The 24108-nt window shown below is 39.4% G+C and overlaps 1 protein-coding gene across 1 annotated transcript in view; it reads right to left on the minus strand.

Moving 5' to 3' along the window:
- MDM1 (Mdm1 nuclear protein) overlaps positions 1-20388 on the minus strand; it is a 29825-nt gene extending 9437 nt beyond the window's left edge. The window contains exons 1-12 of the mRNA XM_083365582.1: positions 20295-20388; positions 16152-16266; positions 15312-15676; positions 13882-14016; positions 13200-13376; positions 8535-8656; positions 7123-7222; positions 4264-4302; positions 3765-3940; positions 2758-3027; positions 1812-1936; positions 1296-1429 (exon numbers count right to left, since the gene is read on the minus strand). Of these exons, the coding sequence (XP_083221708.1) occupies positions 1296-1429; positions 1812-1936; positions 2758-3027; positions 3765-3940; positions 4264-4302; positions 7123-7222; positions 8535-8656; positions 13200-13376; positions 13882-14016; positions 15312-15676; positions 16152-16266; positions 20295-20312 (1776 nt within the window). The 5' untranslated portion in view covers positions 20313-20388. The remainder of the gene's footprint in view (positions 1-1295; positions 1430-1811; positions 1937-2757; positions 3028-3764; positions 3941-4263; positions 4303-7122; positions 7223-8534; positions 8657-13199; positions 13377-13881; positions 14017-15311; positions 15677-16151; positions 16267-20294) is intronic.
- Between the last annotated feature and the right edge of the window lie 3720 nt (positions 20389-24108).

Here is a 24108-nt window from a genome sequence, read left to right on the forward strand (position 1 = left end):
GCTGACACAGAGACATAAAAAAGCAAGATTACAGTTTGCCAAAATGTACTTGAGTAAGCCAAAATCCTTCTGGGAAAACGTCGTGGACAGATGAGACCAAGATAGAGCTTTTTGGTAAAGCACATCATTCTACTGTTTACCGAAAACGAAATGAGGCCTACAAAGAAAAGAACACAGTACCTACAGTGAAATATGGTGGAGGTTCAATGATGTTTTGGGGTTGTTTTGCTGCCTCTGGCACTGGGTGCCTTGAATGTGTGCAAGGCATCATGAAATCTGAGGATTACCAAAGGATTTTGGGTCGCACTGTAGAGCCCAGTGTCAGAAAGCAGAGTTTGCGTCCGAGATCTTGGGTCTTCCAGCAGGACAATGACCCCAAACATACGTCAAAAAGCACCCAGAAATGGATGGCAAGAAAGCACTGGAGAGTTCTGAAGTGGCCAGCAATGAGTCCAGATCTGAATCCCATTGAACACCTGTGGAGAGATCTTAAAATTGCTGTTGGGAAAAGGCACCCTTCCAATAAGAGAGACCTGGAGCAGTTTGCAAAGGAAGAGTGGTCCAAAATTCCAGGTGAGAGGTGTAAGAAGCTTATTGATGGTTATAGGAAGCGACTGATTTCAGTTATTTTTTCCAAAGGGTGTGCAACCAAATATTAAGTTAAGGGTGCCAATAATTTTGTCCAGCCCATTTTTGGAGTTTTCTTTGACATTATGTCCAATTTGCTTTTTTTCCTCCCTTTTTTGTTGTGTTCCAATACACACAAAGGGAATAAACCTGTGTATAGCAAAACATGTGTTCCTGCAATACTTTTCTGTGAGAAATACTTGATTTTCTGGAAAAATTTCTGGGGTGCCAACAATTTAGGCCATGACTGTAATTAAATACAATATTGCTTTGTATAGCTGATTTGTCCTCCTCATGTGTATATGTGCATATGCTCCACTCTGAGTCATTGATCATTTACGACTGGTTGAAACTTCCTAGTCACAAAACTGCAATTTGCTATGTTTTTTACCAGTTTAGGTGAAAAAAAACCTGCCCACTTATGACTGAGTGATCCACTTAATGACTGCCATAAAAACTGTGGTAAAATCAGGTTCAGTCACATGGGTGCTTCAACTTAACAATCATCAAGACTTACAACCAATTGCGGTCATAAGTTAAAGTCAAAAACTACCTGTACTAATTTACAGTTTATTTCTTGACAAAATTATAATTTTCTTTGTAATTATATATTTTATAGGAAGCAAAAATGGACATTACCAATATTTCTTACAGCAATGTTACCTTACCCTGTTAGTTTTTTCTTTTGCTTGTTCTCTTGAAACTTGACTATTTGCCAAGGACTGCTTTTCTGAAGATTCCTTTTCTATTTGCAGTGAGGATGAATGCTTTCCTTTCTGAGGAGATACTAAAACAGCTCCTCCTAAAATAAAAATGAACAACTTCCCCTTAATGCTAAATTTATCACAGAGGATATGGTTACTAATTGCAGCTATATTATATATTATCTCCAATATCTAAGGGACTGTACCACCTGCATATATTGTAGATGTAGAGAAATACAAAGGGGAAGCTACTAAATTCATATTATGCTTGTAAACTTCCCAGGGACAGCTAGAGAGTAAGGAAGATGACCTTGATGATCAACTTCCTTATTTTCTACACTCATATTGGAACAGACTACTGGGCTAGATTGGCTTTAATCAATTCACCAACACAATTATTAAAATTAAAATAAAATGAATTCTTAGGGTCCATGTTAAATCACATTTTAGGAAGTTAAATGAAAACTATCAGGCTTTTACCTGTAACTGGGGTTGTCAAATCATGATGTGTTCTTTGGAGTCCACCAAGTGCTCTAAGTTGTGGAGTTGGAAGCCTACCACGTGCTCTTAAAGGTTCTGAAGAATCTGCCCTGTCTTCTGAAGAACTTACATTTTTCAAGGCAAAATAAGTAAGAAATGGGACAAAATATAATTATCCAATGAACAATTATTTAAAGTCCTCAGTCTGCATTAGAGGTTCTAAGTTATGAATTATTTGAGTCACAAACAAGGTATCACAAAGAGCTTCCAAGTTATTATCCCCAGTCTCTGGATTCTGTTTCTTTTTTGAATTTATAATTGTTTTTGAAGATTATTTGGGATTTTGTTATAAAATCTTGAGTAAATTTTGTAATTTAATCAAAATAATTTACAGATCATTTTCAATCATTGGTCTTAACATTTTCTAAATTTCACTTTCTCCTTTGTTACATTTGAAGAATACAAATTCAATCATTTTTACAGTTACTTTACTGTCCTACAAATGCTTATTAAATATATTTTTTCAAATAAAAAACTCCCAATAAATATATAGTGATGAATAATGATTATGCAGTTTTTCTTCATATGATTAAACTGATGTTATTTTAAAAAAACATTGGATTAAATCACTGAATATCTTGGTAAGTAATTATTTATAGCCTTATTCAAGCCAGAAAACTATGCTTTATCAAGCCTTGCAAATCAGAATTAGAACTGACATGAGTATGGTATTTGAATATTTGCTTAAGGTATATTACCTATTAGAATTTGTATACCCAAATTCTAGCTCAAGTTATTTGACATAAAAATCTAATCTTATTTACGTCAATGCACCAGAGCTCCCCACTAATGGTGAAATTAACATTGCCCTAGCTAACAGATGTTTAATCACAGAACTAAATACCCCATAACTCCAAACAGGAAAAATAATCTTTCAAATATTTACTTTTGCTGATTGTTTATACTCGCATCCTTGTCATTTTTTTCCACTTTTTTAACTTCATCAATTTCTTGCTTATTTTCTTCTTCTTTGCATTCCCCTAATGTAGCTGACAGAGTTTCCTGTTGCTCATCATCATGCAATTCATCCCAAACTAGACGTCGCTTGACAGGAGTAACAGAAGCATCTGATACACCTAAATTCTCAATGTTATTTTGCAACGGCGCAGGTTGTGCCAATATGTTAGGACCTGAAGACAGTTTATTTTCAGGAACCCTAAATAAAGAATAACAATTTATTAAATGTAAGATTTAATAACCATTTATGTATTTTAAGAAATATTTGGGATCTTCCTCAAAGATATGACTAATGGCAGTTATATCAGCTTAAATACATTTATGTTTCAAATATACTCATCTGCAAATTTAATAATCAAGTAATCCAAATGAGAAGGACCTATGAACTATACAACTAGCTCTCTGTGACAGTAGGGGCTTGAGTTGAAGGTAAAAAATAGGTCTCCATGTCACATGGAACCCAGATTTTCAAAGTAAGTTTGCAATATATGCTAGCAATCTGCTAAATAAAGGAAAGGGGAGAAGTTACTGTGCTTGACAATCTTTATGAGTATCTAAAATCTCTCTGTACACATACTGTACACATAAACGCACACATAAATACATAAATAAGGACCATCTCTATTTTACATATTCTTAATCAAATTTATTTGTGGGAAAATGTGCAAAAGTCAAGATAATATTTAATAACATGTTCATATTGTGGTTAAAATGTTTTTGGATGTAGTCTGAATGGATATATTCATATAGTAAATTATTGCTATACCATCACTTTCTTTCAAGCTTTTTATTTTTAATTTTCCAGGCTAACCTGCAGCGAAGGGATTGTCTGAAGGTTTTCCATCTAAATATTAACAAGGCCCAGCTCTGTTTAATTTTTTATCCAAAAATACCATATTTTTAAAACACAATCTTCTTCTATATCTAATTTCTTACCCTGCTAAATCAAGCGCTCTGATATTGTTGCTCATGGTTTCTTCCACACTGGATTCAGAGGACAAATCCCAGAGTCTATTGTTATCTGACAGGATTTGATTTAAATGATCTCTGGAAAAGTGGGTTCCTTGTATCCTCTGCTTGTAAGCTTCTGCTTTCTCTCGAAGTTCTTTCACCTGGATATGAAGATTTCACAGTTATTGATGTAAGTTTTCTTTTTTAACTTGTACTATTTTTGTCAATTTTGCTGGCTAATTAACAGCCACCAACAGCACAGAACAGCATGTCACAGACAATGCACAAACACTGCAGCGCAAATATCAAAGGATACAGATACATTTTTAACGAATGCTTCTTTTAAGCAGTCAAGCCAAAGATCACTGGTCAGTAAATTACTAGCAAGCATCAAACTATGCACATGCTTAATATAACAATACTTTTTTATGATTCATAAATTTTATAATTGCTCCAAACATGAAAAACTTAAGACATGACCAACCTCCATATACCACATGGTATTTAGAGTGTTTTGAGAATCCTGAGGAGAGGAATACAAAAATAAACAATATTTACTAATTTTGTATTAATATTACAAATTTACTTCAAAAACTAAAATGATTTCTTCCATTCTGCTATGACTATGTTATTATACTGCCTCCTAGAGTTCACACTGCAGAAGTGTAATTTAACTTCCTTAAAAATATGGCATATTTAATGAACAGATTGAATAAATATTTGACAACTGTAAAATGATGCATAGTACATTTTCTGTACTGATAGAATGGCAACAACTGATCTCCATTTTTTACATCTGTATTGTTATTTTTATAGCATCAGTATTCACCAAATTAAATAAACAGTTACTCCTCTGTTACTGTTCCATAAATCTCATTTTTACTACTGCTTTCCTGGGGAATACTGACTTCAGCCAAGGTAGGAGAAACTGAAGTGTTTTGGATTTTATTCTGCAGTTCTTTGCGATTTGTGAGGGAGTTTGAATTAACTTCAGTAGTGGTTGTTTCACAACAGACCAGACCTTTTTATTATTTTGTAACCTAGCATAACTATTTCATCAAATTATATTCTTTTTCACAATACACAGGAGTACAAATAAAGCACTTCTTTTTGAATGATTAAATAAGCCCCATCCTTTGCGAGACTCAGACAGCTATTTCAGAAGCTGCTGATGGTGGTTCCCTTTACTCCTCAAAATGTGATGACAGCATTTCTGATTTTTAAAAAATTCCAAAGAGTACAGTACTGTAACAGAAACAGAAACCAACAGATATCCCAAGAGCTTCAAAAACAGGATAGCAGCAGTATTAAGATTACCGTAGTTGTATAGCATTAAAGTATTTAATTTCCAATATAGGAAATATCAATTTCCTGTATCATTTTATGGATTTTACGTTAAATGTCATTATATTAATTAAATAAAATTATTATTTATGTTGAGAGAGGGAATTATCTTTCATTTATTGAAAAGGTTAGAAAGTCTTGAACCCTGGGAATGAGCAAAAAATGCACATTGCTATAGAACCTGCTAGAAAGCTTGAATTCTGATACTGCCCTTTTTGGAGCATAGCTTTGACGTAAGATCTTCAGAAACGGTTCATCTGAAATTATTAACTGTAGGATGACAGGTTAGAAAAGATCAGCATTATATAAGATCTTTCTCTATGTTTAAGTATTTATTATCTCGTCTTCTTCTTTTTAGATGGATGATCCTAAACTCAGAATCATCATCTTTTCAATAAATACAAACCCCAGGAACAAACCAGTTGCTGAGAAAAATTTCAGAGAACTCGCAAAAGACAGTAGTTTTGTTCAGATTGCTCTAAAAGCTAATTATTTCCTCTATCCAATAACAAAAGCAGAATGCCACAGTTTGTGCACATAAATAGATTAAAGAGATGTAACACATGAAACTAATCTCTATTTTAGTCTTCTTGATTACAGAAATTCAGTTCCAACTAATTCAGGAAACCCTCTGTAACTTTTAATGGAGAAATATTTGAAAACAACACTGCCTCTTCAGTCACTGAGTCCAATCCTGTTCTCTGTGCAGATACATAAAAAGTAAAATAAAACCAACAAAACTGAGTGAAAAGAGCTGCCTTGTAACATTAGACCTCAAATCAAATCAAATATTTATTATTACAGCCATGGGCCAATACAAAATTAAAAGTTCAAATAAAACAAAACTAAACAGAACCGAACACAAGAAGGCATAGCAATATTATCCGCCGGGACCTGAAGACCTGGCTCTTCGAGCTTTCTGGCCTGGACTGAGAGTATTAACTGGGGTTTTAATTGTATTTTAATTGTGGTTTTTATTTCAAGGTTAATGTAATCATTTTAATTGTTTTTAATTTTTGTAATTTGCTGTATTGTTTTTAAAAAATCTTGTGAACCGCCCTGAGTCCTACGGGAGAAGGGCGGTATATAAGTCTAATAAAATAAATAAAATAAATAAATAATGAATAAAAATACGTAATAAAATTAATTATAAAAGATTATTTAAAAGATCTAAAAATATTTAATTTTGTTTCTGGCAAATCCCCAGTGCTGCGCCGTGATCACTGCCTGCTCGTCCTTATGCAACCAGTGGAGATAAAAACTTTCTGAATGACCAAGATACCTATCGATTATGGGGAGGATATGGTTTTTTCAAATATCTCTATAGAAAGAACATCAAAGAGTATGTGTCCAATGGTCTCCACCTCTCCTGAGCCACAGGAACAGAGTCTTTCAGTCAGTGGTGTCTTTTTATACTTGCCATCCAAGACAGCCGATGGAAATGCATGGCACCGTGCGAGCGAAAATGCTTTCCAGTGGTTTACTGACTCCAACTGGCTAAGACAACTGGCAGGTATAACAGCATATCTAATAGGAGTGTGGAGCCAGAAACAGCGGAGCTATACCTATGTCCGCTTGCCTCTCGATGTCCTCTACCCTTTGTTGCAAGGTTTGTTTTGCTTGGTTGTAGTCCAATTTGAGTATTGAGGCTAAAGAGAAGCCTAGTTTGGCAAGGTTGGACTCGACTGCCTTAATCAATGAAGAGGAGAATTTGTCTTGAAGGACTACCCTAACCCTCAAATGAGGAGATGTAATTATTTGAAAGAGTGGGTGCATAGAGAAAGCCATTTCTGAGAAACAAGAGCAGAGATTCAAAACAGCTGGTTAAATGTTGTATTTAAGTTCTACCATGTTCAGTAAAAATGTTGTTTTTCATTTTTCTGCTGTGCAATACTATTTATAAAATATACAACAGCATATATTAAAAGGACAACTTTCAAAAGATAAAGCAATATCAAAACTTTCAAATGAATTCCTTGGAAATAAATCATATACTCACTTGATAAGGTATATTTTTTCTGACATGGACCCAGGCTCCTTGTTTATAGATGTATTGACTAGGAGATAAGAATTTCGATCCATATTCTGTGTTCATTTTCCTAGAAAAACACAGTTCCAAGTAAGAAGGTATAAATATTATTTTGTAACTGTGTAGGAAAATAAGAATGCTAAATAGCAAAGTAATACATAGAATAAAATAGAAATTCAAACAAACAACATTTGTATAGGAAGAGTGTGTCTTTGACAGAAATTAATTTTTCAAGACAGATACAGTATACAGGTCTTAAGAATATCAGATTTTTAGGCCAGCACCAGAACCACTACATCAACAGGGTTTCTATTTTAGAAATCAATGAACAGAATAAACTTTGCTAAGAGAGATAAAGACAGGGCTTTTCATCCAGTGGTACGGGTACCACCTGTGGTACATTGGCACCTGGCAGGTGGTATGCGACCATCCTAGAAAAGTGGTAGTGGGGAAGGGGAATGAGCTGAACCTGTGGCAGCACCGCAGAAGCCTGAGTGAGAGATGGCTGGAGCTGCAGGGCTGTCAGGGCTCAGCGGAAGCACCAGGATCAGCACCAGGTTCCAGCTGGAGCTCGGTGCTGATCTCGGCGCTTCTGCTGAGCCCAAAAGAAGTACCGATCAGCTGGAATGTTGCACCATCCCCAGGGTCTTGTGATTTACATTCAGATGCTTGGCAACAGATTTGTATTTATGATGGTCACAGTATCACAGGGTCATGTGAAGTGACCAAAACCTGCTGCAACCACCCAGCAGACGGGGGGAAATAGAAACCAACACCCCCCCACCACACCCCCGCTGCCAATCCTCAACAGAAATGCTCACAATGAAAATCTCGGACAGGAGGAAAAGCGCCGCCAGGCGGGCAGGCAGGTGTCTTGCTCAGCTCTGGATTGGGGGGCACTTTTTTCAGTGCCATTGTAACTTCGAACAGTCACTAAGCGAACCATTGTAAGTCGAGAGCTACCTGTACTTCATCACTTTTTTCCTTTTTTTTTTTTGGTCAAGTTTTTGACACCTTGCTAGGCAACTGGTGGTACTCGGATGTTGCCATATCCTAAAAGTGTTACAATGGGTGAAAAGGTTGAAAAGCCCTGAACTAAGAGATGAATCAGGAAATCTCCAAATCCTCTGTGAGTTCATATGGGGACATTAAGCAATCCCTATTTCTTAAACACAAGGAAGGAGGGAAGCATTTCAACTGACCAAATAATCAGGAAAAAACAAAACACTTTCTCTACTCATTTTCAAAGTTGACTCTATTTAAACAAATATAGATATAATGGAGGAATTCATATACTGTTATTCAAATCTGGTCTAGTATTTTATATGTGTAGTGAAAATAGAATTCAAGGCATTTTATATTCTGATATACTTTATACTTACTTAAAACATCTGTGTGAACACAGCAACTTCTGTTTTAGTTTTTGTTCTTTCTGCTTTGTTTCGAATTCATTTTGATTTGATGAATCTTCTGTTGTCTTTGTAGTGGTTTTATTTTTTTCATTCTAACGAAAAATAACAAAAATACTTTATTGTTGATTGTATAAATTATAATTCATTAAAATATTTATTTATTTATTTATTTATTAAATTTATATACCACCCTTCTCCCGCGGGACTCAGGGCGGTGAACAGGGCACATATAAATAGCAAATACAAAAATTAAAAAGAGAATTAAATAATCGCCCAGTAAAACAATACAGTATAAAAACCCATTAAGAACCCTAAAATCCCCCCATCAGGCCAGGCCAGCTTGTTCAAATAAGTGGGTCTTCAGACCGCGTCAGAAGGAGCGAAGGTCCGGTGCCGTCCGGAGCTCGACCGGCAGCTGGTTCCATAAAGCCGGAGCACCCACAGAGAAGGCCCTCCCCCTGGGGGCCGCCAGCCGACATTCTCTGACCGGAGGCACCCTGAGGAGGCCCTCTCTGTGGGAACGCACAGGGCGGAGGGAGGTTGACGTCGGCAGCAGGTGGTCCCCAAGGTACTCCGGACCCATGCCATGTAGGGACTTAAAGACCATAACTAGAACCTTGAACCTCACCCGGAAGACAACTGGTAACCAATGCAGCTCACGGAGCAAAGGTGTAACATGGGAGTACCAGGAAACTCCCAAGACAACTCTCGCGGCCGCATTCTGTACCAGTTGGAGCCTCCGAGTGGTCTTCAAGGGAAGCCCCATGTAAAGAGCATTGCAGTAGTCCAGACGAGAGGTCACGAGCGCATGAGTGACCGTACACAGGGCATCCCGGTCTAGATAGGGCCGCAACTGGCGCACCAGGCGAACCTGGGCGAAAGCCCCCCTAGTCACGGCCACTATATGGTCTTCCAGAGTAAGCCATGAATCTAGGAGGACTCCCAAGTTGCGAGCCCTATCTACGGGGGGTAAAAGCTCACCCCCCATAGAAAGAGATGGAATATTTTGAATGTCCCGGGATGCCGGAATGCACAGCCACTCAGTCTTGTCAGGGTTGAGCTGAAGTCTGTTCCTCCCCATCCAGACCCGAACCGCCTCCAGGCAACGGGACATCACGTCGAGGGCATCACTGGGGTGGTTTGAGGTCGAAATAAAAAGTTGGGTATCATCGGCGTACTGATGTTACCCAACTCCAAAACCACGAATGATCTCACCCAGCGGTGTCATATAGAAGTTAAACAGAAGAGGCGAGAGGACCGACCCCTGAGGAACTCCACAAGCGAGAGTCCTTGGGGACGACCTCTGCCCCCCTGCCAACACCGACTGCGAGCGTCCCAGGAGATAGGAGGAGAACCACTGAAGAACTGTGCCTCCCACTCCCAATCCCCTGAGACGCCGCAGCAGGATACCATGGTCGATGGTATCAAAAGCCGCCGAGAGGTCTAATAGGACTAGGACAGAGGAATATCCCCTGTCCCGGGCCCTCCAGAGATCATTCACCAGAGCGACCAATGCCATCTCCGTGCTGTACCCGGGCCTGAAAACCGATTGGGACGGGTCTAGATAATCTGCTTCATCCAGGACCAGGGGGAGCTGATGCGCCACCACATTCTCAACAACCTTCGCAAGAAAGCGAAGGTTGGAGACCGGACGAAAGTTATTCAATACAGCTGGGTCCAGGGCGGGCTTCTTGAGGAGAGGTCTCACCACTGCCTCCTTCAAGACGGTGGGGAAATTACCCTCACTCAGAGAAGCCGATATAACCGCCTGGAACCAGCCTCGTGTCCCCTCCCGAGCTGCATAGACCAGCCAAGAAGGGCACGGGTCCAATAAACATGTGGTGGAGCTCAACCTCCCCATAATCCTGTCCACTTCCTCAGGGGACACAGAATCAAACTCCTCCCAGATAACATCAAGACCGCCCGTGTCCTGGTCGTCGGACTCTGCCCAGTTGGAGTCCAGACCGGTCCGAATCCAAGCGATTTTATCCAACAGATGTTGACCAAACTCCTCGGCACGACCCTGCAAGGGTCCCTCCCTCACCTCCTGATTAAGGAGGGAGCGGGTCACCCTGAACAGGGCGGCCGGGCGATTATCTGCGGACACGATGAGGGCAGAGAAGTAATTGCACCTCGCCACCCGGTTCTTAGTCGCAACCGGTCGGATTCGGATCGGCTGGACCTCCAACAGCTCTCTAGGCCCCGTCTCCGACGCTTCATCTCCCGGAGCTCTGCAGTAAACCATGGAGCTCGATGGGATCTGCACCGGGTAAGGAGCCGCAAGGGTACAACTTGGTCAAGTGCCTTAGTGGCCGCCCTTTCCCAGGCTTCCACTAGGGCATCCGCCGAGTTGTGAGCAACGGAGGCAGGTGGGGACCCCAGCGCTGCCTGGAACCTATCAGGATCCATTAAGCGCCTGGGGCGGTACCATCTAATTGGCTCCGTACCCCCACAGCGGGGGGTGGCAAAGCGGAAGACCAGCCGCAGGAGGTGGTGATCGGTCCATGACAGGGGCATGATAATTGGAGAGCCCCCACCAAGATCATCAAACCACCGTCCAGATAAAAAAAACAAGTCAAGGGTGTGGCCTCCTTCATGAGTTGATTCAGAAATTACCTGCATCAGGTCCATGGCCGTCATGGAAGCCATGAACTCCCGAGCTAACTCAGATGAGCCTCCAAGGGATGGTAGATTGAAGTCTCCCAAGACTATGAGCTTGGGAAACTCAACCACCAACCCAGAGAGGACACTGAGTAGCTCAGGCAGAGCTGCCGCTGCGCAACTAGGCGAAAAGTACACCAGCAGCAAGCCCAACTGCGCCCCTAGACCAAATCTCAAAAAGAGCGACTCACACCCGACTATCTGGGGAAGTGGTCTCCCGCGGACATAAGGTCTCCCTAATAACTACCGCCACTCCCCCGCCCCTACCATGAGCCCGAGGCCGGTGTAGCACCCGGAAACCTGGTGGGCAAAGATCGACCAAAGGAACACCACCCTCTGGGCCCAACCAAGTGTCCGTGATGCAAGCCAGGTCCGCATGCTCATCCTCAACTAAATCCCGAACGAGGGGAGCTTTATTAACCACAGATCTGGCATTCAGGTACACCAGCCGGTGCTCAGGAGGCTGCACATCCTCGCCCCCGGGACCCTGGGGAAGAAACAGAGGGTCGGAGCGTCTCACCGCTTGTAAATAGCGGAGACGACCCTCCCGGTAACGATACGGCCCTCTGTTCATGCGCCTGCTGCCATTCCCCAACGTCGTGGGAATTGGTAGTCCCACGACCCGCTCCTGAGCCCTGGAGGCAACCACACCCCGCTCTCCCCCCACGCGATCAGATCCAGGCCTGGCCTGAGCAGCGGTTGATAGACCACCCCCCATAGCCGAACAACCACAACCCACTCCCACCCCCCTCCCTAATCCCTTAAAAAATTTTACTAAAAAATTAACCAGGGGCCTCTTATTAAATTTATATTGGAGGCCCCTGCCCCTACCCAGCCATTTAACTATATTTTATTAAACATCTAACTTTCAAATGTAATTATTAATCTTAATGTTATGTGATATAAATATTATTGTAGAATGTTTCCAACAGAACACTTACTGATTACAGTTCTTGGTATGATATTTGTGAACTTCAAAAACTCAATAATTGTCAGAAATAATTTGAATACACTATGTTGCTGGGAAAAATATGTATTTGTATTTGACTTAAATATGATCAGAAAATAAGAGTAGAAATAAATAGAGATAAATACAAATATTAAGTACATAATGTTTTTCATATTACAGGTAGTTCTCAACTTACAAATTTGTTTAGTGACCGTTCAAGGTTACAATGGCACTGAAAAAAGCTACTCCTTTTCACATTTACGACCATTGCAGCATCCCATGGTCACATGATCAAAATTCAGATGCTTGGCAATTGACTTATATTTATGATGGCTGCAGTATCCTATAGCCATGTGATTACCTTTTGAAACCTTTTGACAAGCAAAGTCAATGGGGAAGCCAGATTCACTTAACAACCATGTTACTAATTTAACAATTGCAGTGATTCACTTAACAACGGCAAGAAAGTTCATAAAATCAGGCAAAACTCACTTAATGACTGTCTTGGTTAGCAACAGAAATTTAGGGCTCAATTGTGGGCATAAGTCAAGGACTACCGGTAATCTGACTTAGTACAAGAGTATGATCAACTACATTTTTATTACTTCATTGCCTCTTAGGTTACTTAAGATATTATTCTCAATATTCTAGATCCAGCAAACATGAGTATTTCTATTCATATATTCATGCCAAATCACCTACCACTATCTATAAGTCTCTTTCGTACTATGTTTTTAATTTTGGCTTGATGGCATGAAGATTGAGCCTTAAATATATTTTAAAATGATGTTTTCAGTTAATATTTAACATTTTTAATGAATATATGACCAAGAAATATCAAAAACCTCCAAAAAAATCTGTGATATTTTAAAAAATATTTTTAAAATATGTATCATTTCTTTATGTATCGCAATCACCAGGATGAGAACATGAAATGAATCAGCCAAATTAGAAATTCTAAGTATAGAAATTGCTAATTGAAAAGGGACATAATGCTTTAAAATGTAATAAATGAAGTACAATACCTTTTCTCCACAGGAGACTTCTACTGATTCAGATCTAGGACCTTCACTCTCTTCCAGAAAGCATTGTTTCAGTTGTTTTATAGGGGGTGAAGGTTTGAAATTCCTTTCATATTCAGTTTCATGGATAATAACGGGAGACTTAAATGGAGGAATGGATTGACTTGATCTGTGAATAAACTTTGGATTATAAAATACATCAATTTACTTTTTTAATAAAGCTAAGTAACTTTGCCATTGAAATTACAGAGACTTAGTGATGTTTAATCTCTGCTATATTGCTGCACAGCAGAAAAGTCTTAATCAGTTGATACAGAATGATCCAGCCATTTATTTACAGGCAATAGTACTCAAAATACAACTGTATATAGCTGAGAGGTCAGCGAATAATACCAAATATAAAGTATTTGGAACAAAATAGAGTATTTAGCATACAATGTAACAAATCAAAAAATGCAGTACAACAAACAATAACTGGAAAAAGCCCCAGTGAAGACATTGTCCTGCATACTAAAACTGCAACAAATAAGTAACACAACATTTTATTAAGACTTTAGTCTAAATACAAAGGAACTCTGGAAAAAGCCTCACTGAGCATAATTTAGCTTATTTTTAAATTAAAAAATATAAAGTTGTGCGATGCCTTTCAAAAATGGAAATACTTCTTAAAATACTTAAAAGTTACCTGATCTGCTGCAAGGACTGGAGAAAGCTTCTGTGGGGTTTTCCAAACAAACTCTCTTTGATACTCAGAACTTCTAGGGAAGCTTCTTGACCGTGAAATATTTATGCCTGCTCTCCTCTGTAGAACTCTGTTCAGCTGACAGTTGATATTAATAATAAATTCAGAATGTCATTTCTTTTTGTGGTCAAATATCAAAAGTTATTATTATCAACACTAAAATGGACAATGCTGATAAAAGCAAAGTATAACATTCTGTACACAAGCATGGAAACATACATTTTAAATCTAAACCTGTTACCATTAGTGGTTAGAACTGCCATTGATTTAACATGACGAAGCACTGAAAATATTTAGGCTGTCATATAGTCAGTGGCAATTTATTTATTTGAATAATGAAACAATATGCCAGTAAATTTTAAACCAATGTGTCAACATTAGCTTTCTTGACTGCTTCTTTTCTATTATTATTTTTCCTTTTGACTAATTTATATTGCTTATATGGCAGTTTGGGGAAATCTATTAAATTTATGTGATTAAATTCTTAATGAACAGTTGTAGGACAATTTTCTTCCTTGAATCTTGTGTTATTGATACCTTGAATCTTGTGGGGGGTTTTATAATCACCTGATATTTTAGCCCTCTTCCTGTAAAAGATATTTCTTTTTTTTTTCAAAGCCCTCAGGGGATTTCTTGCTTTATCCTTTCTTAGAATCCAAAGATTCTTGCACCTCTCCTAGTGTAATGATTACATTTCCTAAACTAGGCAACTTCCAGATGTGGAGACTCTTGATTTCTAAAACTTTTAGCAATTGCCATTCTGGCTCTCTGGAAAATTCTGCAAATTAAAGTTCACGAATCTGGAATGCACCCAGGCAGGGAAAGTTGTTTTGTCCACATTAAGTATCCCATGGCTTAGGCCCGGGATACTTGCAGGACCATCTACTGCTGGGAACAAATTCCCATCGCCCAGTACGCTCACACAGAGAAGGCCTCCTCAGGGTACCGTCAGCTAGGCAATGTCGGCTGGCGACCCCCAGGGGGAGGGCCTTCTCTGTGGGAGCGCCAGTCCTATGGAATCAGCTCCCCCCTGAGCTTCGGATGGCCCAAAATCTCCAATCCTTTCGCCGCGGCCTCAAAACACTCCTATTCCACCAGGCTGACCTGGACTGACAGGCATTTTAATTAATTATATTTACAATTTTTAATTTATTTTTAGTTTTTTAAATTTATTGCACAGATGATTTTAATTTTATTTTTATCTTAATTTCTGTACTTATTATATGTTTTGTTGTTAGCCGCCCTGAGTCCTTCGGGAGATAGGGCGAGATATAAATCCCATTAATAAATAAATAAATAAATAATAGTTACAATGAATTATTTCTGAGCTTTAACTTGCAACATCAAATCAAACTTTTTTTTGTACTTCCTACCCCATGATCTGTTTTTCCTAATTCTTTTTTGGTAGATGCTAATACTTTATTTTCATGCACTGGAGTTTGGGGCACTGACTTCTTGCTTCTTCCAAGTGCTTCAGTTGATTCAGATCCAGATCCTGCAGAGCTGAGATGCAGTTTTTCAGGAAGCCTGGGTGCATCAGGTGTGTCAGTTAGATCCTTATTCAGTTCAACATCCTTGCTGTCAGTTTTGTGCAATTCAGCTGGCTCACTGACTTCGAATTCTGATAACGCAGCTTTCTCCAAGCCATTACCTCCATTCCATTGAAAAGATTTTGAAATTTGTGTGTCATAATGAGGCACTCTTCTCTTAGAAATAAAATTTGGTTCTCTTGTGATCCCTGTAATACATGCAATATCAAATACTCTGAAAATTCTGAAAAAGAATTTGAACACCAATCTATTTCTTTTGCATGCATGCAGAAAAAGAGAAAGATACAAACACAAATAAACATTTCATCAAAGAAATGCTCCTTTTAGTTTGGATAACACCTATTAGTATATTAACCTTCAGTCTTACTATTTTCTATTACCAAATACACGTCAAACAATGAAGAATATTTAATTTTTCAGACCAAATATCTAAGTACATTCTCTTTTCGTCTTAACAGGAAGCAAGTTAATTTAGTATCTAATATTTTTGTGTTTTAATGGTATCTAATGCAGTATTACGAACACAAACACAAACATGAAACTGTGTTTACCCCACTGCATGATAAAATTTATTTAACGAAATCTAGATAATTAGTATGTGGAAAGCAGTAGCTATTGTAAGTATTTCTTACAGAAGAAATAAAAACATCTAATTTGTCTTACCAAACTCATCTGATCGAAGGCCAGCCCATCGGCATTTTTGTTCATGTGTAGAGTTGCAGACTCTAGGCTGTTCTGACTGCTTCCATTTGAAGTTTCTTTTGTACTCACTTAATCCCTACAATAATATAAAATGTGAAATAGTAATTTTATGCCTTATTTCTTCCAAACTCAGTAAAGTCACAACCTGGAAGAATTCACGTAAGCATTTTTACTTGATACCAATATATACCAAGGTATAATTTCTCATAACACTAAAAAATAAAGACAAAAGATTTAGCCAACAGGTTTTCCTATTTATATGATTTGATTCTATCTGAATCTACTTCATACATTTGCATAAGCGTGGTTACATTCATACTTTGAATATGCTTATCTTATTTCCTCAAGCAGCTTAGTACATGCAGTTCCTTCATAAAGTAAAATTTACTTTAGTACTAATAGGAAATGTCTTGTAGAAAGGAAACAAAACTTATTAAATTTTTATTTCATATTACTTAACCCATCAGAATCTAACTTCACATGTTTGAGATTGTATAGGTGCTCCTTGATTTACAAGCACAATTGGGATCAGAATTTCTGTCATTGTCACTACAGTCATAAATTGAGTTGACCCGCTTTTATGACATTATGCAGTCATTAAGCAAATCATCAAGAACGTTTAAGTGAATCATGTCATCATTAATCAAATACAGCTTCCCCAGTGGCCATTTTTTGAAAAAAAAATGGCAAAAAAGGTTGCAAATTGTGATCATGATTGCAGGATGCCACAAATGGTCATAAATAAAATCCTGCTGCCAGGTGGTCAAGCTGCAATCACATGACACAGGATTGGTGAGATAGTCATAAATGCAAGTACAGGTCATAGGTCACTTTGTCCCAGGCTGTTGTTATTTCAAAAGGTTGATAAACAGTCATATGTTGAGATTTAAAAGCAACTAGTTTTCTTTTAAAAATCTGGATGAGTAAGTCCTTTTGTGATAACTGTTCTGTTAATTTACAATTAAAGGGAATTATAAACTTTAGAGACATTATTTAATAATTAAGGGCTATAATACATATTAGAACAAAAAGTCAATCAGCATCATCACATATATTGTTCTACATGGCACATTGTCAAAAGCCGTCTTTGCAAATGTAGCAATTTGCTTACAGATGGGAATAATACTCTTAATAACATGATGCTGCACTTATAACTTAAACATCACAGTAAAGGCTAACAACTGTAAATATGGTATATATTTTGTCCAATTTATGAAGAGACGTTAACTTCATTGTGTAAATAGACTGAAGCTTCTGGTTAAATTTCCAAGGATTAGACTTAATTTTAAAAGCAGTTTGAAATTCTGTTCAATTACTAAACAAAAAATATTTTCATGTCATGAAGTGTTGTTGCATGTAATAGGTAATTTCATCTGCAGGATGCTACATATTAATAAACAAAAACCATTAAAAATAAGTTTAATACGATACTGTTTTATGAAAGCTATTTGGGCAGTGAACAAGACTCTTCGGTTTTCCTTATTATTTTCTTACTTTTCCTCTTTTACTTAACAATTAATTGCTCTCGACTTTCCTATTCCAGAAACCAATGATAACGCTCAGGTTATATAAGGCAGTTTCACTATTCTTTCTTCTTCACAAATTCAGATACATTATGCTCTTTAACAGTCCATAATTTTTAACAATACTGTACTTCTTGAGATCTTTTCTGTAGGTGGTTTAATATTCCATATTAATATTCTTTAAGTAATATTTTATTACTTATAGCAGAATAAAAGTTAATAGTGAGCAAAACTCTATTAACCAGAGGAGGGAGGAGAGATTGTATTCTATACACTACAAGATATAAACTTAATTGGTTCTAATGCTAGGTTTACAAAAGAACAATGTGGATTAATTCTTTATTCCTGACCACTCACTCATCTCCACTGAATAAAAGATTGAAACAAATATATACTTTATAGGTTTAGGGCTGGGTTAGAATAATTAGGATAACTAATAAAGAAAATTAAAATCCAAATTTCCAAGATACAAATTTCTGGATGGTATTTTTGAAAGAAGCTGTTTTTGAAGCACTACGGCAGGGGTGTCAAACTGCCAGCCCATGGGCCAGTTGCATCATGCCCACCCCCATTCCAGCAATGCAAAAAGTCGTGATACATTGCGACACATCATGTGACATGGCGAGTTTGACACCCGTGGACTACGGGCTGTTTCTAAATATGTAGGTAGCATTTCAAGATTACAAAGTCTCAACTTTTAAATATTTCATTCCAAAGCCATTCCAAACATATCAAACGTATTCCAGTATTGAAATATAGACTATTCCAACAGTGAAATTAAGTTTGGACACGTCTAGATGTCAGATCACTTCTTATAAAGTTGGAATGAACGTCTAATGAGGGTGAGAAACAATATTTGGATTCAATACAGATAACTCTCACCAACTGCCTTGTTTAGCAACAGTTTGAAGTCACCAGAGTGTTAAAAACACCCAGCTTTGCGACCAGTCCTTGCATTTACAACTGTCATATCCCACATTCATGTGATCATCATTTGGGCAGTTTGTAATCAGCATGCATTTATGACTATCAGTGTCCTGTAGTCATGTGATTACATTTTGCATGCTTCCCAACAGGCAGGGAAGAAGCAGTTAATAGAAAACAGAGAAGCAAATCACAATCATGTTTTGCTTAATGACTATGATCTTGAGATGATCATTAAACATTGATTCCCTTACTGACCAAATGGGAAATGATATAAGTCTGTCAGAAGTCATATGATTTTTTGCTTAATAACCAAGTTGCTGGACCCAATTGCCATTGCTAAATGAGGACTACCTGTATGCTTCAAGGTTTTGTACACCTACTCTCATTGGTAAAATTGTACTGTGTAACAATAAATCTGAAACCTGCCTACCTTACACATGCTGTACCTGTTGCGCAAATAAAAATGGATCAATTATCAGCAGGAAAAAATAAATTAAAAGGCAAAAAATATATAATCTATGTGCAAGTGCCATGTAATTTATTGCTTGTGAAATAGTGTTAAAAATTAGCTAATATTCATATATATTTCTTTAAAAACCATTCAGCTTTTTTTATTTCACACTTAAGTGGCTTTGTAAAAATATAGCTTTTGGCTGAAAACTGAATTATGTATTTTTTATCGTGTATCACTCACAATGGTTACACTCATCCTTATTTCCACAAACTTAGGACATCATGTCATACTCAATTCACCACCTCTCCTAACTCAAAGCAAAGATTCCAAACAGCACTTCCCACGGCTCAACTCACTTCATCCCACAAATATCCAAGAGTTTTTCTGCTATATTCTTTTCTGAAATTCATTTCAGTAACACACTGGCATAGACCAAATCATGCCCAACATGCAAAGATAAGTCACCCTCTATTCTAAATGATACCATTGAATTATGATACTATCCTTGTCTTTATCTACCGCTCCCACCTTTTCTTCTGGCAGGCTCCAATGATGTTAAATGTATTATAGACATTAGCCTAATAAGTGAACTGTTCTTTCCATTTGAGCCCAAGCAGAGCAGACAATGGAACTTCCCGTCGTCGTACAGTTTTTAACACCGGAATAAGGATCCTGAATAAGGAGAGACCCAGCCTTAAGACTTACCACGGATCCTACTTTCCCATGCCAGCTCATTCCCGTTGGAAACCACATGCTACCTAACTCACTGCCTTCCTATCCTGGGGCCCACTTAGGCTAGGCTTGACGATGGGTTTGCGAGACAACCAGCAGCTGCCGACCCGAATTATTTCCTGATGAAGACAGAACAAACCCCCGAAGCGGCAACAATGGGCGCTTCTCTTGAAACGACCATAATACAACGGCCAGTACCAAGTATGCGCGGGGGGAGGAGAGGAGAGATAAAGAACGGAAGCCGAGCGTTTGCCTAGAGCAGGGGTCGGCAACCTCGGCTCTTTTATGACTCGTGGACTTCAACTCCCAGAATTCCTGAGCCAGCATAGCTGGCTCAGGAATTCTGGGAGTTGAAGTCCACGAGTCATAAAAGAGCCGAGGTTGCCGACCCCTGGCCTAGAGCTTAAAGCTTCTTAGGAAAAGAGGGGAGAGCCTCTCGCCGAGGACACGACGGCAGCGCCCTCTCACCTTCCAGCGTACAGGCATGACTCTTCGCCTGGCTGGAACTAGACGTGGACAGCGAAAACGTGCAAGTCTTCTAAGGCGAGAGAAAAGAAGGCGGTTGCGGTGGAAGCAGAGAAGGACGCAACAACTGTAAACAGAGGCGTTTCCTTGACAAAAAACCCCGCGGCCTACTTGGCTCCGGCCTTCGGACGCCTGCGCGAGAAGTCACCAATCAGAGCCTGCGCGCGCGTTTGCCTTCGACGCCCCTCTGACTCTTCCCTTTCCAACTGCCGGCGGGCTTACTTGAGCGGGAGCGCTTTCTTTGCTAGCGGGGGAAGTCGCGCGTCCGAGGGGGGGAGGGAGGGAGGGGTTAATGTTGCTCTCTTCCCTCATGGAGAGATCTCTATAATCGTTGTTGAATTCCTCCTTTGGGTGCTTGTAACTGCTGTAGGATAAGGTGGGTTTATGTTTATACGCAGATTCGTGTCCAAATAAACCATGGCGAATGGGATGACCTTTCGAGACTTACCCCTCCCCCCCAAACAGATTGTTGAAATAAAATGAGGCACAGACGAGCATCACTCCGGGTGCCTTAATGTGTAATTAAGACCGCTTCCCTTCCACTTTGCTTAGCCTTAATTCATGAAGCAAAAGAGGATTTGGAGAATTGGAAAGGAGGACGAATGGGGGCAATGCAGGACACGCACTTTTTTCCCCCCAAAGTGGGGGGGGGGAAACAAGGGTGCGTCTTATGGTCCGAAGGTGATCCGTATGGCCAGCCCCAACCTCCGCAAGTGAAAGCAAGGGAGATTGCAATTGGCTCCTGCAATCTCCCTGCGGCCCGGCTTTCTCTTGCAGAAGGCAGGCTGAAACGGAGCAAGGAATGCGAATCGGCCGATCTCGCGCTCCTGCGATCTCTGCTCGGGTTCAGCTTCTCTTTGCTACAAGAGAAAGCAGGCTGAAACAAAGCAAGGGAGATTCCCTCGCTCCGTTTCAGCCTGCTTTGTCTTGTAGCAAAGAGAAACTGAAACCGAGCAGAGGAGATCGCAGAAGCGCGAGATCGGGCGATTCGCATTCCTTGCTCCGTTTCAGCCTGCCTTCTGCAAGAGAAAGCCGGGCCGCAGGGCTGCCTCCGTAGGTACTGCTCTAACGCGGAGAGGGAAGGACAAAGAGGGAGGGAAGGAAGAAAGAAGGAAGGGACAATGGGAGAGGGGGGGGGGAGAGGGAGAAAGAGAAAAATAGAGAGAGAAAGGGAGAGAGAGAGAAGGAGAAAGAAAGAGAGAGGGAAACAGGAAGAGGGAGAAATAGAGGGAAAGAGAAAAATAGAGAGGGAGAGAAAGAGAGAGAAGGAGAAAGAAAGGGAGGGAAATGGAGAAAGAAAGAGGGAGAGAAAGGGAGAGAGAGACAAGGAGAAAGAAAGGGAGGGAAATAGGAAGAGGGAGAAATAGAGGGAAAGAGAAAAATGGAGGAGAAAGAAAGGGAGGGAAACGGAGAGAAAGGGAGAAATAGAGGGAAAGAGAAAAATAGGGAAAGAAGGAAAGGGAGAGAAAGAAGGAGAGGAGAAAGAGAGGGAGAGAAAGAAATTAAATTAGTAACATGATTGTTAAGTGAATCTGGTTTCCCCACTAACTTTGCTTGTCAGAGGGTTGCAAAAGGCAATCACATGACCTTGGAACAATGTGACCATCATAAATATGAATCGATTGCCAAGCATCCGAATGTAAATCACATGACCATGGGGATGCTGCAACGGTCATAAGTGTGAAAAATGGTCATAAGTCACTTTTTTCAGTGTCGTAACTTTGAACGGTCACTAAGTGAATCATTGTAAGTCGAGGACTACCTGTACTTTATCATTTTTTTTCCTTTTTGGGGGGGGTCAAGTTTTTGACACGTTGCTGGGTGACATTGCCTTGTCCTAAAAGTGGTACAATGGATGAAAAGGTTGAAAAGCCCTGTTTTAGTATACTGGTACTATTTGGTTCAGAATATTTTTTTTCTTGTTTTCCTGCTCTAAAAACTGGGTGCGTCTTATGGTCAGGTGCGTCTTATGGTCTGAAGAATACGGTAATTCTCTTGGCGTCTGCAACAAGCATTGCATTGAAAAACAAAAAATGTACTGTATAAAATCACTTTTTTCCAGAAAAAAATACTTATTGCAGAATTTTTACAATATATTTTTATTTTCAAGAACTTATGCTAACGATAGTAAAGAATTCGGAACAACATGCTATTGGTATAATGAGTCATGTGGTTTACAGACTACAGTGATCATAGATTTGAAGGGCACCTATTGAAAAAAAACGAGCTGAAATCAGGAAATAATGTAAATCTAGGCTGTGAGTCTCAATAGACAAGGAAAAGAAACACAATTTACAATGGCACGTGCATAAATGTTGTTACGACTACTGTTGTTAAAACAGTACAAAATAATACCAGACAATATTTATTTTAAGGCTATGTCTGCAGTGGGAAAATGTCCTCCTTTTGCTAAATATCTGATAACAGGTAGTCCTCCATTTACAACCATTTGTTTAGTTACCGAAGTTATAATGGCACTGGAAAAAGTGACTTATGATCAGTTTTCACACTTAAGACAGTTGTGACATCCCCATTCTAAGAGTTCTAAGATGGCGACGCCTGGAATGGCTGCGGCTGCATTGGCTCTTGAAGGCGAATAGTTTTGGGAGGGATAGTAAGGGCTATAGGCCACATGATCAGGATGATTTTAATGTGTTTGAGCAACATGGTGGAACTAAGGTAACATACGACATACGACCGACAATGTTTGCTGGCCTGGCGAGTTTCTAGTTGTTTTAGAACTGTTGGTGAGACCGTTAAAAGTCGTTGGCGCTGTTTGAATTTGTTCTACCAGCAGCAAGATCTGACTGCTGGCCCAGTGATGGATTCTACTGCAAATCAGGGCTGTTTCCAGAGGAGGAGAGGACCTGGAGCTTATGGAGCGAAGGAACTGGATGAGGCTGTCGGCAGGCCCAGAGGAAGAGAGAAAGGCTTTTGGAGGAGTTGTTGGTGGCGGCGGCAGCAGCGTGCTCCAGGGGTGAGAAGAAGCAAGGCCTCTTAAAGGAAAAGGTGGAAGAGTCAGGATCAGAAAAAGGAAAGAAGGCGAGGTTGTCAGAATACAAGCGAATTTGAGGGCTAATCCACATGGAGCCCCATTTCCATCTGTCCTGTTTGCCATCGTTCACTCCCTAGACTAAAATGGACAATGTGAAATTTGAGCGGGCCCCGAACAAGAAGTATATATTGGAGGTGGTGACCCTTTGAGAGCTGTATGCAACGAAATTTCATTTTGATGTATGCCGATTTGTGTACATTCAAAGTGACAATAAAGTTATCATCATCATCATGGTCACATGATAAAAATTCAGACTCTTAGCAACTGGGATGTATTTATGATTATTGTGATGTCCCGGAGTCATATGATCACTTTTTGCAACATTCTGACAAGGAAAGTCGATGGGAAGCCAGATTCACTTAACAACTGTGTAACTAACTTAACTGCAGTGATTCACTTAACAACTGTCAGAAGAATAATTTGAGATTCCAACTTGAGCCAGAGTTCTGCAAGAATAAATAATGAAATTCAGACAGTTGTGAAGAAAGGGGAAATGTTTATTCCCAAAAACAAAGAGGTTTGCTTTGAGGGCAACTGCAGAAAATGGTACAAGGAGATTATAGGGGAGCTTGACCTGGGTGTGGAAGTGCGTATGTGCTGATTCTAGGATGACACCTCATGGGTGTGTGCAAGTATATAATGTTTATGTTTGTCAACATACAGTTCCGCTGGGAGACTTTTAATTAACTATTTGTGTTTATA

The sequence above is a fragment of the Vipera ursinii genome (genome assembly GCF_947247035.1).
Source record: "Vipera ursinii genome assembly, chromosome: 6".
NCBI classification, from domain to species: domain Eukaryota; kingdom Metazoa; phylum Chordata; class Lepidosauria; order Squamata; family Viperidae; genus Vipera; species Vipera ursinii.